The sequence below is a fragment of the Daphnia magna genome, linkage group LG2 (assembly GCF_020631705.1).
Source record: "Daphnia magna isolate NIES linkage group LG2, ASM2063170v1.1, whole genome shotgun sequence".
Classification (NCBI taxonomy): Eukaryota; Metazoa; Arthropoda; class Branchiopoda; order Diplostraca; family Daphniidae; genus Daphnia; species Daphnia magna.
In genome coordinates, this window is record NC_059183.1 from 12,195,652 (window position 1) to 12,212,986 (window position 17,335).

At 39.2% G+C, this 17,335-nt stretch overlaps 4 protein-coding genes and 1 long non-coding RNA gene across 5 annotated transcripts; 4 read left to right on the forward strand and 1 right to left on the reverse strand.

Annotated features, from left to right (window-relative positions):
- Window positions 1-533: 533 nt before the first annotated feature.
- Window positions 534-2,538, reverse strand: LOC123470129. Its single transcript, XR_006643640.1, has 2 exons — window positions 1,741-2,538; window positions 534-1,083 (listed from the first exon to the last, which is right to left on the reverse strand). It is a non-coding gene; the product is annotated as an uncharacterized LOC123470129 (long non-coding RNA).
- A 7,072-nt stretch (window positions 2,539-9,610) lies between these two features.
- LOC116917233 lies at window positions 9,611-14,263 on the forward strand. Its single transcript, XM_045169876.1, has 15 exons — window positions 9,611-9,772; window positions 9,924-10,069; window positions 10,139-10,480; window positions 10,558-10,764; window positions 10,861-10,986; window positions 11,055-11,204; window positions 11,277-11,525; window positions 11,587-11,726; window positions 12,762-12,940; window positions 13,036-13,166; window positions 13,228-13,333; window positions 13,391-13,449; window positions 13,508-13,582; window positions 13,682-13,780; window positions 13,848-14,263. Exons 1-15 carry the CDS (start codon window positions 9,661-9,663, stop codon window positions 13,941-13,943), a joined length of 2,217 nt encoding a protein of 738 aa, XP_045025811.1. The 5' UTR covers window positions 9,611-9,660; the 3' UTR covers window positions 13,944-14,263.
- Window positions 14,264-14,511: 248 nt separating this feature from the next.
- LOC123470131 lies at window positions 14,512-15,060 on the forward strand. Its single transcript, XM_045169879.1, has 2 exons — window positions 14,512-14,883; window positions 14,952-15,060. Exons 1-2 carry the CDS (start codon window positions 14,649-14,651, stop codon window positions 15,020-15,022), a joined length of 306 nt encoding a protein of 101 aa, XP_045025814.1. The 5' UTR covers window positions 14,512-14,648; the 3' UTR covers window positions 15,023-15,060.
- Window positions 15,061-15,147: 87 nt separating this feature from the next.
- On the forward strand, window positions 15,148-15,555 carry LOC123469926 (transcription factor tau 55 kDa subunit-like). Its single transcript, XM_045169267.1, has one exon. The coding sequence runs from the start codon at window positions 15,148-15,150 to the stop codon at window positions 15,553-15,555; it is 408 nt and encodes a 135-aa protein (XP_045025202.1).
- Window positions 15,556-15,563: 8 nt separating this feature from the next.
- On the forward strand, window positions 15,564-17,333 carry LOC116917279 (alpha-(1,3)-fucosyltransferase C). The gene is given in 2 exon segments (XM_032922719.2): window positions 15,564-17,155; window positions 17,158-17,333. Coding segments are annotated over 2 exon segments (1,221 nt in total). The 5' UTR covers window positions 15,564-16,078; the 3' UTR covers window positions 17,302-17,333.
- The last annotated feature ends 2 nt before the right edge of the window (window positions 17,334-17,335 follow it).

Sequence of the window (17,335 nt, forward strand, 5' to 3'; positions counted from 1 at the left end):
AGAGAATTCGGTGTGTGTGTGTGTGTGTGTGTGTGTACATTTATTATTCCTTTACGAGTGCGTAAATTGTTGTGTGCGTGTGCGTCCCTCTATACCTTGTGGGTCTTGCGGGTATACCTACGCTATTTGACTTTGATTCTGTTTTACTATCATTTTTTTTTTTTGGTTTTTTACTTTCTTGTCTTCTTCTGCTCTCTTTAAATAAATAAAATTAAAAATAAAAAAAGGCCAAATCATTTGGTTAGTTTTTGTTCAGCACCCGCCCAATCTCTCTAGACCGCCAATGATGATTACCTATTTAGGTGTGTATTTATAGATGTGCGAAGCTTGCGTATGTGTCCCAATCCAGCGATCCCGCCCGAAAAGACGGGAGTAGTGAAAATGCTTCTCGATTCTTTTTTAAATTGCCTTTTTTTAAAATAGCGCTTTTAGCGGCCTTTTTGGAAGAAATAGAAAATGATGGCAACCGCCATCAGCTGACCACCCACTGGCGCTAAATGCCAAAAAAACAACAACAAAAAACACATTTTTCAATTTGTTATTATTGTACTAGGTCTACTTCTTCTTTTGTCGTGCGAAATGAACGAGGAATAAGGTAAGCAAGGCGACAACACACCAATCAGGGAAAAACAAAATGACATGCAACATGGGATGGAAATCAATCGCTATTTTGCAATTGTGTCAAGATTGAGTAGCCTACACTGTCGACAAAAGCAGTTCTTTCGAATCGCAAGTGTTGCCGTTTGGCGACATGTTGTCCCAACTGTTCGATTGGTTGGCAAAAAAAACAATTCGGCATCCTTCCGCACGATATCCCGCCATTGATCGAATCGAAGGAGGGGAAAACGTCACGACTAAAGAGGCTTTTATACTATAGAGACAGTTGTTGTTGTTGTTGTTGTCACACGGGTCAGCACACACACACACACACAGGAGACACCTATACAGCCGACAAGAGACGACCACCTCCACACCCGCCATTTATACCTGTGATTGTCTCCAGTGCACCTGGGGTAGTAGGTAGGTCCATCTCGGATAACGTCGATAATCTTGTGGCCCAGCTTTTTCAATTAAACTCGGCTTCTGAAAGAGGGATAAAGAAAAATACGATCACCTTCCAAATCTTGTTACCTTTTAATTTTGTGTGTGTGTTGTGTGTGTGTGTGTGTGTGTGTGTGTTCTGGATTTAAAAGAAAAAGTGAAAGAAGAACATTGAGGCATTCAAAGGAAACGGCTCAGAGAAAAATGTTTTGTTTTCGACCGGTTGCAACGAAAACTTGGAATCTAAACAGGACTCGTCCTCATCCATCCGTGTGTTTACGCGTAGGGTACAGAAAATAAAAAATCATGGAAGAATACACAACAAGAGAGTGGCAAGTGCCACAAGTTTTGCGTCTTTCGAGACGGCCGAACGGACGTCTCTTCATCGACAGCCGCCGTCTTTTCACTATTTCGACACACCACTTCTACGTACAGAGCAAATGTTTCATCAGAGCGTCTGTCTCTGTTTGTAGGTGAAGTAGGAAAAACAATGGATGGAAAAACAACCTCTTTCCACACATTGGTGTATCGTGCATTTAAAAAGTCTAGTCCAGTCTGCCCCAAAACAAGAAAATTCACAGCAAAGAGGGCGACACCCCACCCAACTTGCGGCCACACACACGGCTTTTTTTCTTTTTTGCCGCAAATAAGTAGGAAAAATAAAGAAAAAGGGAAAAAGCGATTTTCCGAAACACTTACAGAAACACACAAACACGCGCCGCCACACAGCGACCGCCGCCGCCGTTGCGGTTCTTCCCTTTTTTTTTTTTCTTTACATTTTTTTCTCGTGAGGTAAACATACACATCACGGAGAGACGATGATAACACCAGTCGGCCTTATTCGTCCTTCACACAACTGTTCCGATCGGAGCAAAAACATGCGGAGTGGACGGATGGAGAAAGCGGACCGGACATATACAAGACGCGGCGCCGAGAGAGTTGGACGCGTGCCGCCGACGCCTAGAAAACAGAAAAAAAGGTTTTTTTTTTTTTCTAGGAGAGAAAAGGAACGAAACAGCATCCAGCAGGTGACGGGCCGTTGAAAACACACGGACATGTCTTCCCCCCTTTCTGTTGCAAAGCGCGCCTTATTGGACTTATCTTCGGTCTGCTGCCCGCCGCAAACACGGCACACACACACACACAAAAAGGCGGTTACAATGTAACACACTATCACGTATACAGTGGAGGGTTAGACGAAGAAGAGGGTGGTAAATACGAAAAGAAATTCAAAAAAGAAATTCCACCCCCCGTTTGAAAAGAAGAAGAGCGGCCTTTTTTCTTTCCTTCTCTTCTTCTTGTGTCTATGTGTGTTTAAAAAGCTAAAGCGGAAAGCTGTTTACGCAGACATGCGGACCTACTGGTCAAGACACACACACACACACGGGTGAAAAACCAATGCAGTCCACTATGTACATTTTTTTTTCCTTCCTAAATATCCCGACTGGTCCGTGGCAGATGCGGTCAAATATAAAAACAGACTATATACACACAACAGATTCTTTATATTCGTTGTTGTACTTTTTGGGTGTTCCCTTTTCGGTTTCTCTTTTTATATCCCTTCACAGTCTATGTGTGTGTGTGTGTGTGCAACCGGAAGGACGTGCATTTCCCCATCGTCGATTCTGACGACAGCAGAATTTTCGTAGAAAAAGCTTACACAGTTGGGACTTTAGCGCTTAGCTCCGGCTACGCTGTGCGTATGTGTGTTGGCAAGTTAACGCTTATCGATATCGATCTGGGGCCTATAGTCGACCGCCTATATACATGGTCCATACATATGTACACTCCATTATATTCTTTGGAAAAAGAAAAAGAAAAAGAGGAAAAAAAAAACAGACTTTTTGACATGGAGCAAAGGCCAAAGGCAGAGGAAATGACTTGGCTGGCCGCGCGCTGTGGCTTCTTAAAGAGAAGACCCCCTGTCGTTTGGTCGCAGAAGGAGGCCGTCATGAGTTGGTTCTTCTTTCTCGTGTGTGGGAAAACACCGAGACATTCCAACACACACATAGCTAGTCCTCACCGCTCTTTCTCTTTTTGCTCCTGTCTCATCTCTACAACTGTGCCTAAATAATCATAAAAATGTACACACGGTATATGTAGAAATGGGACTATACAAAAAAGGTCGAAGAGACAACAAAACAAAATAAAAATGGACCACATAAAGACACCCAAAATGGAAAAAAAAAGGGGGGCAAAAAAAAAGTGCGCACCCATCAGTTGCAGCTGGGAGATTTATGAGTCCTTCTTCTTTTCTTTTTATTTTAATGTCTTCGACGACGCGGCCGGCACTGAATGATAATTTTCTCAATAGCCTCCACCCCCACCCTACACATTTTATTCTTTCTGCCGACCAATGTATATGCACAACAGAGTGAAAAAGATTATAGTTTGTTGTTTTTTTTTTGCTCAGTAGAATAACGGACTAAGGGAAACCGGGTAATTATTAACCGATTCCGGCGCTCTAGAAGGCAGCATCTATTAAGGTGGTCGAGCAAATTTGAAAAGGAAAAAACATGTGGAACTCGAGTTATATAGTAGAATGAGAATAGAAAAAGGGTGCCCTTGCTGGACTAGGAAAAGGAAACAATTTTTTGGGTTGTTTGGCGGTAAAAATATTTTGACGTCCAAAATCGACCCGTTTCCGACATTCCATCGCCTTTTGATCCGGTCTGCACAGCAGAAGTCGTCGCCGATTTTCCGCAGTCGAAAAATGTTCCGTCAATGGCGTTGTACGACAAGGCGAAAATGTCAAAAGTCTTGTAGAGAGAAAACCGAGGCCGGTTTGGAAGATTTATCAAAAGAAAAAAATCCTTTTCTTCCTGTTGCAGGTATCTATCGATGATGGCAGGATAGGGAAAACAGAAGATGAGATGAAAAGAATAAGAAAAAAAAATATATATTTTTTTTAAAGCGTTTTTCGGCTACTAATCTCCTTTTAAAGAGGACAACATTCTTTGGATCCGGCTCTATATACAATACATACTACTACATATGTACATATATTTATATCCACGTATCATACACAGCCCCTCCCTTTGAGGAAAAAAAAAAAAAATCTAAATATTCGACTGAAAGATGCACTCGTTTGGAACACACACACATAGAGAAAGACCAAAAGAAAAATAAATGTTGGATGTCGGATCTTTTTCAAATCTTCAAGCAATGAGGCCGATCAGGTGAATGATACCCAAGGGTCAATCCTTTTTTTTTCTCCGGCTTTACTTTCTTTGACCGTCTTTTGTTTTGTTTTCGATCCCTTTAGCGTTTATACCCTTCATTTAGTTCTTTTTTTGTTGCTGCTGCTGAAGAAGGCTTGTTTCGGCTCTGGCTGTCTGGATTCAGTTGAACTGCTGGCCCAACAAGAGCTCGGCGTTGATCGACAGGAAAATCGGTAATTCTTTTCCCATCTTGTCCGCAAAAAAAAAGTGAACAGATAGAAGATTGAAAGGTTCAGCCAATGTTCAGTTAAGAACGAGGGACGTGTCTCATGGATTTTTCCAAAAGATCCTCAGATCATTTTCAAAGATTATCAAAGAACCCAGCACTCTGTGACTCTTTAACATGTTGAAAACTACGGAACATGAAGTCGTCTTTCTCCAGTCGACATTTCTTGAAATGAATATCTTTAAGGTCTTTATCCTTAAAAAGCGATTGACCCAAAATCATTTACTTAAAAAAAAAAAATACTTCTCGAATAATGCAAGACTGTCTACGTGTACATGGAATATTGAATGAATATCACACGTATCGAAAGGGAGTGCGGAAATCCATTCATTGACATAAAAAAATAAAATCTCCTATAAATGTATACACACTCGGCCTGAGCTGGGTATATCTATTTTTATGGTCCACCCCGAAAAGCGCAGTCGAATCGTAATGCGGTGTATAGCCTCCTACTGTATAGCTATAGGCAATAAAAAGTATTTAAGGGAAGGAAAAAATGGAAACTTTACAGCCGTAAAGAGAGAGACTATAAGACCCAATCAAAGGAATATGAAGACAATTGAGGGTTGTCTCGTTTTCCAGTATTTATTGGTTCGAACAGTTTCATTCTCAAAAATCCAAAATTGATTTCCTTCATTTTGTTTTAATGAAGTTGACTGTATTTATGTACAGGCATACAATAAAAGAAGTACGGTATACTGTTTCTAATGGGTGGCCGCACCGCTGAATTTCGAATTACCATCATTCATGCCATTTTAGATGAGAATCTACTCATTTACAATGTAGGAGTACTCTAACTTGATTGAAGCGTAGATGTGTTCAATTCAAATGTATATGTTTTCACCTTCTGACGCAAGCCTAAACACAGACAAAACATAGTAAACAAACTTGACACTACATACACACAGCACGGACACGAGCAATAACAAAAAAATCAAAGAACAGCACAGAAGAGTTGGGTTTCCATCATACGGCTATTGTTTCTTTTGTTTTTTTGCATGCGCCGGAAAGAGAAATTCCAGGCTTCGGGGAATGTGTCTATATACGATGTGTTGCCATATCGGATACGGAAATAAGGCAGCTGTATATCGTTGCCACGGTTAAGAAACATATAAAGCAGCACATTATTTACAGCCTGTTATTATAATAACTAATAATAATAATGGACATGGCGATCTTCGTTTTTCGCTGACCATACGGGATTATCTTTTTACGAGCCGCCAGTGCATTTTTAGTTATTATACTCATTGAAATGTGGACACTTTATAGCCGGCGACCGCGCGATTAACTTAATCCTGATGGTTTCTATTTCTCTCCCTCTTTGACCCTTCGCTTATAGTATTTTATATGTGTGTATATGTGTAGAGCCTATATTCGGTTGTATCCGTCTACTGTTTAGTTCTCCATCATCATCATCGCCGATGTCGAATGTATCCACCGACTGTCCCGTTTTCGTCAAAATTACTTTAACGGCTACCGCATTTTGTCCTGCAAATAGTTTGCAGTTGATGGGGCTAAAGGTCCATCATCTCTCATCATTGATGACCAATTGGTTGATTAACTTGACTGCTGACCGTTATTTCAAATTGTAATATAGCATTTTTGCTTGTTGGCCTTAATTCCAGCGCGGACGGAGTTGATAGTGGTTATTATATATGCCGAAGCAAACAGGGAATCTTGGAAGAGAAAAGAATTTCCTTGTTGCTTGTCGTTTTCGTTTTCAGATCGTTTGTTTTGTTTTTATTATTTTGAAAAAAGTTTTTTTTTTTGTGTTTGTGTGTTCTGTCATTTTCTTTCCCGGTTTTCTGTTGAATTGAACGGTTCCCCGGCGCGCCACTGTTAGCACCCGACAACCCAAATATTGTGGAATGGGTCGCCAAGGCTTGTTGGAGGATTTATAAAATAACGAAACACGACCTCTTGGGTTTTTTTGTGAAACAGGAACTGTTACAACATTTTACGGCGCTTATTCCAGCACTCGAGAAAAGGCCGTAAAAGAAAAGTGGGCAGCCGGTGTAAAACAACGCCGACTTCCCGCAACCACTTCTTACACCACCAGCGGGAAACCTTGATTACAAGCTATAACTTACAATCAAATATGCCGTTTAACGGTTGGCTGATTCTCTTTTGCCGAGAAACAGACCAGCCCCAGCAGCTAGTCAACGAGAGGGAGATTTGAAATGCAGCTATATACGACTAGGCTACTATAGGCTAAACTACTAAATGGGATTATCTGAATCTGTTTACCCGCGCAGCGCTTCTCTAAAATCCTTTGGATCGGACTGTTTGTTTCATTAAAGGACAAAGAAAACAAAAACAAAACTAAATTCCTTATTTTTTTTTCTTTTTTGTTGTTTCACTTGTTTGGATTTTTACGATCCTTCTCCATCTCCCCCCTGTTTTCATTTTGTTTTTTGTTTTTTTTTAATTCTGGAATCACGGTCAGCAATTTTCTAACGACCAAGCGCGCTAAATAGAATTTAATACAAGACAATAAAATTTTTTAAGAAAAAAAACCAAAAAAAACCAAACAAATGAAACAACTTTTCTTTTGTGCTGCTGCATTCTTTTCTTTCTCTCCTTTTAACGATTTGTATACACACACGCAGCGGCCACACGAATGCTGACGGCGACTATAGTTGTGCCGATAAAAATATGAGATGTGCTCCGTGATGAAATGCGTCAGCAGAGCGCCGCTTTCTTTGTGACAGAGACCCATATTTTTCGTGCGCTCGACGCCACACTTGATATCAAATTGTAGCAACGGGTTACGCAGTTGTTGTCGCTGTATTTGTATGTTCAATATGTTTATTCTATTTGCTCCGGCATACTGCAGATACACACACTATCGTTCCCTATACGCGACCGGGATTTTGTTTAGTTTTATTGTGTTGTTCACAATGTGGCGTCGATTTCAACTAACACGAAGAATTTATGGCAGCTCTTTCTCTTTCCTCGTTATTTTGGCTCTATCCACCAGCAGCACTTCGTATACAAGCCACGGCGAGAAAAAGAAAAGGGGGAATAGGGGAACAACAGCATCTAAAATACAAACGCATTAGCCTGAGGATGACGACTCTTGGTCCAAGTCTTGGGAAAAGGGGCGTCAAACTCGACTATCTCTCGTATATGTATTCCTCGCAACTCTTCATTGTGGATGGAAAAGCCGGAATGTCGGGCCCGCCAATCACCATTGCGCGGTCACCGCTTTGACATCAGGCCCCAATCAGTGGTGTGCGAAAAGCTTTTTAATTGCTCTTAGAATGCATCCACTCTAAATGCTTTTCTCTTCATAGGAAGATGACACAATAGAAAGAATGAAGAAGAGGAGAGATCTCCTACAACACGCATGAGCCTATGTGTGTGATAAACAAGATGATGCGCTCGAATGACATCGAAACTTTCCGTAGAACCTGACAGCTTCAATGTTTGCTTTCTTGTTATCTTGGATTTTTTTCCTTTAGAGCGCCGTGTAAGACGTAAATTTTGAATCGCTAACGTAATCCTGTTAGAGACAATTGAAGTTCAATTCGACGTGAAATTTTGACTCGCATTACGAATCGGAATTCCGGACAGCCCAACAGAGCCGGTCTAGTAGGACATCTACCGGTAATGGAAACAATCTGAAACACGTAGTGAACAACATATTTTCTTGACTCAGACGACGGTCACGCTTATAATTGTTATCATTTACAAGAAACCAAGCTACCTCTATTCAATGTGAATAAAATCTGATTAGGACATCCGTTAGGTTCATGTTGGTCACTATAGATTTTTGCTGTTCCACAGAGAATTGAACTCGGTGAGCGGTTGTCAACTCAAAAAAATATTCTTACACCCCAATATTTTTAAGCAAAAAATGCGAAAAATACAAAAAAAATATAAAATAAAAAAAATCTAAAAAATCTATCCGTAATGGTTATACTTAATATCTATTAATGTTGATCCTAACGGAAATAGGCCAAATAGAAGAACCCTACCGCAAAATAGGATTTACGCCGAAAAATTTAGTTTTTTTGACAAAATTGTTATATGGACATATGCCTTCCAACTGTAAATAGGTCAATAGATGGCGCAGATCAACAAAAACATTACATCAAAGCTTATGGCTTCCATCGTTTCCCGCTGTAACTCTATTTCTAAATACAGTTACAGTTCGAATGCGATTAGACTATTCGTATTCAAGAATCGAATTTCGGAAATTTTTTCGGGTCGGGTGGATCGGGTTTTTTGGCTAAACCAGGGCACCCCGCAATCATTTTTCTTGACGAACCGTCAATGATGGTTTAGGAGTCCAAGATTTTAGTATTCGAAATTTTTATTCGTTATTCTTTTTGTTTAATTTTTTAATTTGCGAAACGATTCACATTTTCTGTTATCCCACTATTATACTTTACCGAAAACGGTAGCTGTAGTGCTAAGGAAATTAGGACATAGGGTAGAGAATCTAGGGTTCTGAAGTTCAAGTCACGGCGCTAATTTGCTTTTATTTTACAGTGAATTAAATTTTGGGCTTCATTTTCAGAAGAAAATGTACATTTTTAATTATTTAAGAGTTAATATAGTTTTTTTTGTAAGAAAGCATGAAAAATATGTTTAAAAAATATCTAAAAAAGTTTCACAAAACTTAGCAAATCTGGAAAATATGAAAAAATATGAAAAAGTGTAAAAAAATATGAAAAAATTATTTATACAACAACAAGGGGAAGAAGGGTAAAATTGGCGTGGGGTGCGTGGGTATAAACCGGCCAAACGCGTGGGGAAGCTACGGTAAATGAATATTTGCAAAGTGGATTTACTACCCCAAGACATCATTTTCCCCCCATAAACTAGGTAATGTGTAGTGTAGGTAATGTGAAACTAGTTTGCAAAACGAAATTTTATTGCATAACAACTGAACTTGGAATATGTTGTCGACGTCTTAGTGAACTGGCGGTTTCATTCGCCTTGTTTTAGGATTGCTGAAAGTCTGACGATCTTACTACCAAAAATGGCAAAAAAAAATCTCTAAAGATGTTAAGCCCTAGACTTCGAAAAAAAAAATATCCGGGTAAAACCCCTAGAAGTGCTAATTATGTGTATTCCGACGATGCCAGTTTGGGTGGATGTTTGGCAGCTTGGTTTAAAACCGAAACAAACGAGCATCGATGTCAACAATCAACAAAGGTGAAAATGGCGTCAACTTCTGCTGCTTTGGAAGGCTTACCTAAACAGTTTGTGGCATCTATGAAAACTCTGTTCGATGTAATGGACGATAGGAATAGTGGATACGTCAAACTTACAGGTATACATCTTCTAACAACTATCATGTGTCTGCACGTATGTCTGAAGTCTTTGTTGTTTGTGTGTTCGTTATTCCGACGGCACGGTTTTAACATTTCTTTGTCTTTGTTTAATTTTCTTGCATGAAATTTTTTGCGTTGAAATGTCACCAGATTTGGAAAATTTCTGGAGTGAAGAAGGCCTTTCTGGTCTACCTAAAGGTGTGATTGAAAGCTTACGTAAAGTGACTCCTACATCTGGTTTGCTTTCGTTTGAAAGATTTTGTGCTGGTTTAAAAATTTGCCTGCTTAGATATCAAGTAATTTCCAACTATGTCATATTAAAAAACTACCTTTAATTATTATTTTTTTAATCTAAATTTTTAAAGTCTGATCAACAGAAAGTTGATTTAAAAGTTCCTCTGCGATCCCCTTCTGCTCCTATTCTGGATCTAGAAAATGGGTCCACCCCACCGCCAATCCCTCCACCCATTCATCCTCGTAGTCCTACAGCTACTGTAAGGCCAAACAATGCCCTTATGCTACATAGCAGGACACTCAGCATGCCTTTATTGGCAGCCAATCAACTAGCAGCAACTGAAGAAGAGCCACCTCCTGTTCCAGTGCACATGAGAAAACCGGAAACATCTACTGCAATAAAAGAAAGAAGAGCAGGAATACACAGTGTCTATGGCAATGTTCCACTGTTCAGGAACACTCCTCCCCCACTGGTAAATGTCCCAAGTTAGAACTCCTAAGTAGAAAATTAATAGAAATTATTGTTTTACATCCAATAAATTTACGTCAGGTTCCAATGATGGGGCCTCCAAAACCTCCTCGTGTAGTGCAATCTTCAGCTCCTCAGAATAATGTTATCACCAATGGAGCCCTGATGATGAGAACGCGTTCCGAAATATCAACTCGTACTATGGCTCCAACCAAGGGTATTGTAATCGAGAACAAGAACCCCTTACCGGTGGCCTCCATAGCAGAGAGATTAATAGCTAAAGCCGAAGTAAGAACTGCGCTCCAACAATGGCAATTGGCTCAAATGGATTCCGAAAAAAATGGGTATTTGTTTTAAATGGGTTATTGTTGTTATTCATTTGAGTATACAATTTCCACGCTAAAAATTTACTGTTTCAGAGGAAATAATAAAGGCGTTGGCAGTGGAGTATCCGGTAAAAAAAGAGAACCACGGCGACACACTTTACAGAATGGAATTGACCAGAGCATGGTGAGTGATCATACGATATGCGTGGCTGTAAATCTGTCTTCAGTGTATGCAAATTTGAATTTTTTTAGCTACGCAGGATTCACATGTTAGAACAAGAGCGTCAAGTGCTTACTAGTGGTTTGCAGGCATTGGATAGAGCCCGGGATTGGTTTAACTCACAGTTGATCGATGTTAAAGATAGAATCGAATCGTTTGGAAAATCTACGGTTGGCTCAAACGTAATTTCTAGGAACATGTCATGCTAAAATTTACTCCTTGAATTTGTTATGACTTTCTTTTACATCGTATAGGATTATTCAACCGACGCAGCATCAGAGCGTTTGGGTTTCAAAATCTCCCGAATAGAGGATGTTAGCCGGCAACTCCTTGTACTTATTGAAAATGCTGATCGCGGATTCCCTGCCCATATGAATCTCGCTTTGGCCGATCGTAAAAAAGTTACCAAAGCTCCTGGCGATGGAGGTATTGACGAAAACAACGAAGAGGAAGTCAACCGTATCCTCCGTCGTTTAAAAATTCAGAATCATCAATTGACCGAAGTATGATTCGCTAAGCCTTCCGCGGTGATTTTGAACTATAATGCTTTTATTTTATCTCTAGGAGGTTGGCCGAAAAAGTGAACGAATCACTATGCTAGAAAAGGAAAAGGGATCTCTCATACGCGAACTTTTTCAAGTCCGAAGTCAACCATCTAACAGAACAAACAGCAACCATCATACAGCAGATGATAATACGTTGATGTGAAAGTCAATCCATAGCTGACGAAGATGCACGTCACAGGTTTTAGCAAATATTCTTCCGACAGTATTTTGGATCGAACAAAACAAAGAAACAGTTTTGCAAATGCGTCATAATATTATACGAAACGCTCTTTTAAAAAAGTTACTCACAAGTTTTGGACTTCTGTCCCCCATACCTGTTCTTGTAATACAATATTGTTGACATAATGAGCAACAAGCTTTCAGCTGTTGACCTCTTTTGGGCGAGTTACCAAAAGGACTCCAGGGTTACGACTTTTGGTTGCAAGTTCCTGACACTTGGATATCTGCCTATCGACGTTTGAACTAGTGATTCCCAACGTATGGGCGCGACAACAAAATGTTGCTGAACCCAACGAGCTGTACACTTTGTGACAAGTGGACTCCTCTGCCAGCGACAACAGTAATTAAGTAATTAAGCATTCATCAGGTAGAATTTGTTGTTGGAAATGCTTAATTTCTTAAAATTACATTGCTTCATTAACTCAAATGAGGTCATTTTTATCTACTTTTCCTTTTACCATGGTTTTCACAGTTTAAATTATTGTTCCTAGACGGCACTATCCTCATGTCAGAACAAATGAGAGGAATTATCCTTGCCCCCCAAAAAAAAAAAAAAAAGGGTTTCAGTCCCTTATGGAAAAAAAGGGATAGAGTTGAGAAACCATCTGTTCTATAAGTCTGAGTCAATGGCCGAAGTCTTTTTCGACTGCTTGTTTTAAAGTCATATTGAAATTAATAAGTTTTTTTATGAGATAGATAACAAATGAATAATGTTTTAAAAAATCCGCGACAAAAGGGGCATCTCAGAAACTGGCAACGCTGCTGTTGGCCAAGCAAAATTCGCGTCTGGCAACGTCTAATCGTTCAAATTCTGCCTTTGTGTATTTCATTAAAATCTCAACGTTCGTGTTCATAAAAAACTAGGGAAAAATTCAGAATATCGACACTTGGTGTGAATTCCATTAATTTCGCGACATAATAATTGGTAGTTTAACCACGGGTTACCATGGGAAGGACCCGTCGTAAAGCGAGCTCCGAAAAGGAATATGAGGACAATGCATCGTCTTGCAGTACTCCGCCTGCCAAAGACAAGGAAAATTGCTTCCCTTCATCCATTAGAGAAAGACCATCATCTGATGACGATCAACAACAGCGGCAGATCATTGCGTTACGGAAAGATTATGACCAAAATGGTAAACAAAAAGAATTGTGTGTTCTTCCTTTCTAGTGTGTGTACAACCACAATCAGTGCAACATACATTTATGTTATTCATTTCTTGTCCCACAGTTGCAATGACCATAAAGGATATGCTTGCAAATAAACAAGTTATGATTGAAAAGCTAACAGTGCGATTCTATACGGCATCATTGATGAAGATGCCAGAGAAAATTAAGAAGATGAAATGGGCTGATTATTTGGTGAGAATATACTTAGATATCAAATTTATTATTGGTTTGTTAAATAATATTTATTTGATAGAAAATGAAGGAAAATGTCAGTCAAGAAACTCCCAATGTTTTGCCACAAAATGACAATCCTTCACAAGAATCAATTTCTGGCCTTCACACTTTTGCAGTTCCAACAGGTGATGCATGAAGATCTTACAGTAGCAAAAATTGTGTTAATATTTCATTAACTGTAGGGCTATCTAAAATGGAAACCCCTGCATTACGATCCTCTTCACGATTAGCAAAAAATAAAGTATTAATACAAACTAAACACTCAGTAACTTTATATTAAAATCCTGATCATTATCTAGATTCCTATCATCACCCCAAAATTTGATCCATCCACTGGTGCTATCATTAACAAAAGGCTTCCAAAGCCAGGAGAGGTGAGGTTTTTACAAAATGCCCTCTTCTTATTCTCGTGGATGTTCATCAGATTTTAAAATAGTTCTGAAAAATCCATACTAATTTTTAGTGTTGTTTAGGTGTTATTTTCCCTTAAGGGTAGCCCAGTTGCTAGTAACACACATTCGGCAAAGCTGTCTGCACGGGAGTTGTCTAGCCTAGCCGCAACAGAAGATAAGGTATAGATGAAAAAGTGATCGTCAGTTGAAAAATTACTAAACCGAAGGTCTCTGATTTTTGTTCCAGGACCTAGTTGTTGCTTTCTTGAAGAAACCAGAAAATTTTAACACGTTCAAAGCTTTTGAGAAAACATACAACAGTCACAAGATGCGCAAAGAATGAAATGGCGATTTTTGTGTTCTTTCCATGCGGTCTTACCCGTCGATCAAACAGAATCCTTATGACCAATCGATCATCGAAATCACACGTGTATAATCCCATATAATACAATTTAAAAATATTCACACATTATGTTCAGCTAACCAGGCAGGAGACACAATGTTCTCTACATTCGCTTCATACTAATGACGCAGTGTATCCCATGCGTTCTTTTTAGATTTTAGATAAATATTTCGGGATTTGAGACATACAAATGTCAATAATTGTTACGGCCTTTTAACGTGCGAACTTCTTAATAATAAAAAATGCTATGTTGTGTGTGATGGAAGGTGATTTATAACTCAAAATTTCTATGATAAAAGGGGTGGATGGTATGGTTAGGAGCAACGAAGGAAACTAAGTTTTTTTTTATTTTTCTTGATCAGTCAGTCTTTGCAGGTAATGTTGCAGAAGCAATGACAATGTTTGGTTGGTAAAGTCCTATTTGCATTGGAGTTGTGAATTTTGAAATTTTCACAAATATCAGCACCATCTGTTAGGACTTTTAAAATGTTTTCCAGTACACCTGACAACTAAGGGGAGTCAGTATTCCCGAGAGTCTACCATTCTCTACATCTAACAGAGAAGTAGGAGGTCATTGAGAACAGAAAACGCCTTTTCCTAATCGGGGAAATGTTCATTTGCGTTTATTTCTCTGAGTGATACGAAATGGACGTTGCTGAGCGTCCCGTGATTAATTTTGCGATCAACGGTCCATCAGAAGTTGTATTAAGTGAGGAGGCTATAGCGGCTCGTCAGAGAAAGCTACAGGAAGCAAAGAAACATTTAGCCTCAATCAATGAAAAAATCCTGGAACTCCAAGTTATGCTAAGAAGATTGTCCAGAAAACCTCGGTTTCATAAGCTTCAGTACGTTCTAAAGCATCGAGTGGCTGTCTACTCAGGTAAAGTATTATGTTTTAGTTCAGCTTCTATTGTTCTAACAAATCTAAAGTTTTGCCTATATTTCTAGGTTTACGATCTGTCTACCTTAAATATTGCTGTAATTTGCAAGAAGATTTGAATCAGTTTCAACAATACTAACAATAAGAACATTGCCATCTCATCCACAACTTTTATAGGTAACCTGATATCACTATTTGTTTTTTTATATCAGTATTTTTAAGCCCTCATTTAACAGTTTTCAATCAAGAATTGTAAAAAAAAAAATGGAAGTGGAAAGTGAGAATGAAGAAACAGTGGAAGAACAGTACATTTTAGTAGAATTTGCTGGAAATACTGGAAGTGATGCATTAAACCAAGAAAATGTGTCCATCAAAGTTCTTGGAATGGAGACCGATGAGCCTATTATTAAAATAGGAAATCAGCTTTATGAAGGAAAATACTATGATACAATTGGAACAGAACTCTTCTTCACTGAAGCTGAGGGTGAGCCACCTTCTGATACCTTGTTTGATAACAAATTGGAAAAGAAATTGGAATTCTATGGCAAAACCAACACAAAACTTGTGGTTAGTAGAGCATTTGCTAAACCATTGGAAAAATCCAGAAATTCGGTTGACCTTCATTTGCCCAATCAAAGTGTGTCCAATTCGGATAAAATGAATGAAGTTTAGTAACATTCATCATTGTTCCAGTTTCATTGTTCATTTCTCCATGCCCTGTTTTGATCAGAATTGTACTAAATTTGTAAGCGAATGTTAATGTGTGTTGGTGTGAGTTACCAAAATATAAAATGTCTGTGGTATCGGAGCAACATCTGGCCATCACAGGTTTGTTTTCCACAACAAAGTTAAGACAAAAATTGTCCAATGTCGTTTCTTTTTGGGAAGTTCGTACCATTTGGAATTTTTTTATACGAAAAAAGGAAAAAAAGCGCTAGAAGCGTGACGCCCCTTACGACGATACAAAGCGGCTCGGTTCACCGACCTTATGATCGCCTGGAGTCTTCAGTACTGCCCACTCATGTGGTTTTGCCCATCTTCTGAGTAGCCTCTCATTTGGCTCTGCATTCTCACATGTTAGTTACACTCGAGACTTCGAACATGCTCGGATGTCGAATTTAAACTTGGAACTGTTCTTAACGAAAACTTCATATGTCCTAGTAAAATTCAAGTTCTTTTACGGGCAGACGTCGCCATGGAATCATTTCGCCGAAGAAGCAACTTTAGCTATCCACTTCAGCGAGTGCTCTTCATTTCCATGACTTTTATTCTGATCATGTGTTATTATTATCAGGATGTCATTACAGAAAAAACTAAATCCACAACACAGTTTGCGAAACAGGATGGACTGAATGCAACTGCCAGTAGTGTGAAAACGATATTGATTTGGAATGCATACTCCCGATTTGAGTTGGAAATTTTCGGTGAAGGATCTGATACTTTCGCTAGTCATAACTGTCCAATAAACAACTGTCTTATTACAAAAAATCGATCTTGGGCTGCTCTCCACGATTTTGATGCTGTCATATTTAATATGCCACCACTCTCTATTTACAAGTTTCCAGTGGATGATTATCGACGACAGGACCAACGTTACATTTTCTTTTCCCAAGAGCCACCGCCATACATTGGAGAAGAAGTTAACAAATTCAACCATTTCTTTAATTGGACAATGTCATATGCATCTCACTCGGACATTCGCTACCATTACGGAGAAGTTATACCTTTACCATCTGCCCCTACAACTCATTCCAGTCGCACGGCATATATAAACTCAACTCGACATGGCGAGAATTTCGCAGCAGGCAAAACAAAAATGGTTGCTTGGTTCGTTTCGCATTGCTTCACACAGAGTCGCCGAGAAAAATACGTCACCATCATGCGTCAATACATCCCTGTTGATATCTATGGTGGTTGTTATTCGCTTCGCTGCCCAATGAATGAAAGTGCCTTCTTGTCAACCGAGCCTTGTTACGACATGCTTGATCACAACTACAAGTTTTATCTTGCTTTCGAGAACTCATTCTGCAACGATTACATCACAGAAAAATTTTTCAACATACTGCAAAGAAGAATTATTCCCGTTGTAATGGGAGGTGCGAATTACTCTGCAATAGCACCTCCACACTCATATATCGACGCATTAATGTACAGTCCACGACAATTGGCAGACTATCTCAAATTATTGGCTTCCAACGATCAATTGTACAATGAGTATTTCTGGTGGAAACCTCATTTCAAGATTGTGAGAAGATACCCACTGTTAGCCTCCCTAATGCGTTGTGTTCTTTGTGTGAAAAGTTACATCATAACACAACACAGTCAGTCTATCACGATTTAGAAAGCGGATGGAGTCAGAAAACACAGTGTAAAAGTCCGCGTTTCAAAGGTGTTCGAATTTTCTGGGGCATTTTTTGAATTTACCTTGTGCTATACACCATGCAATGGAACA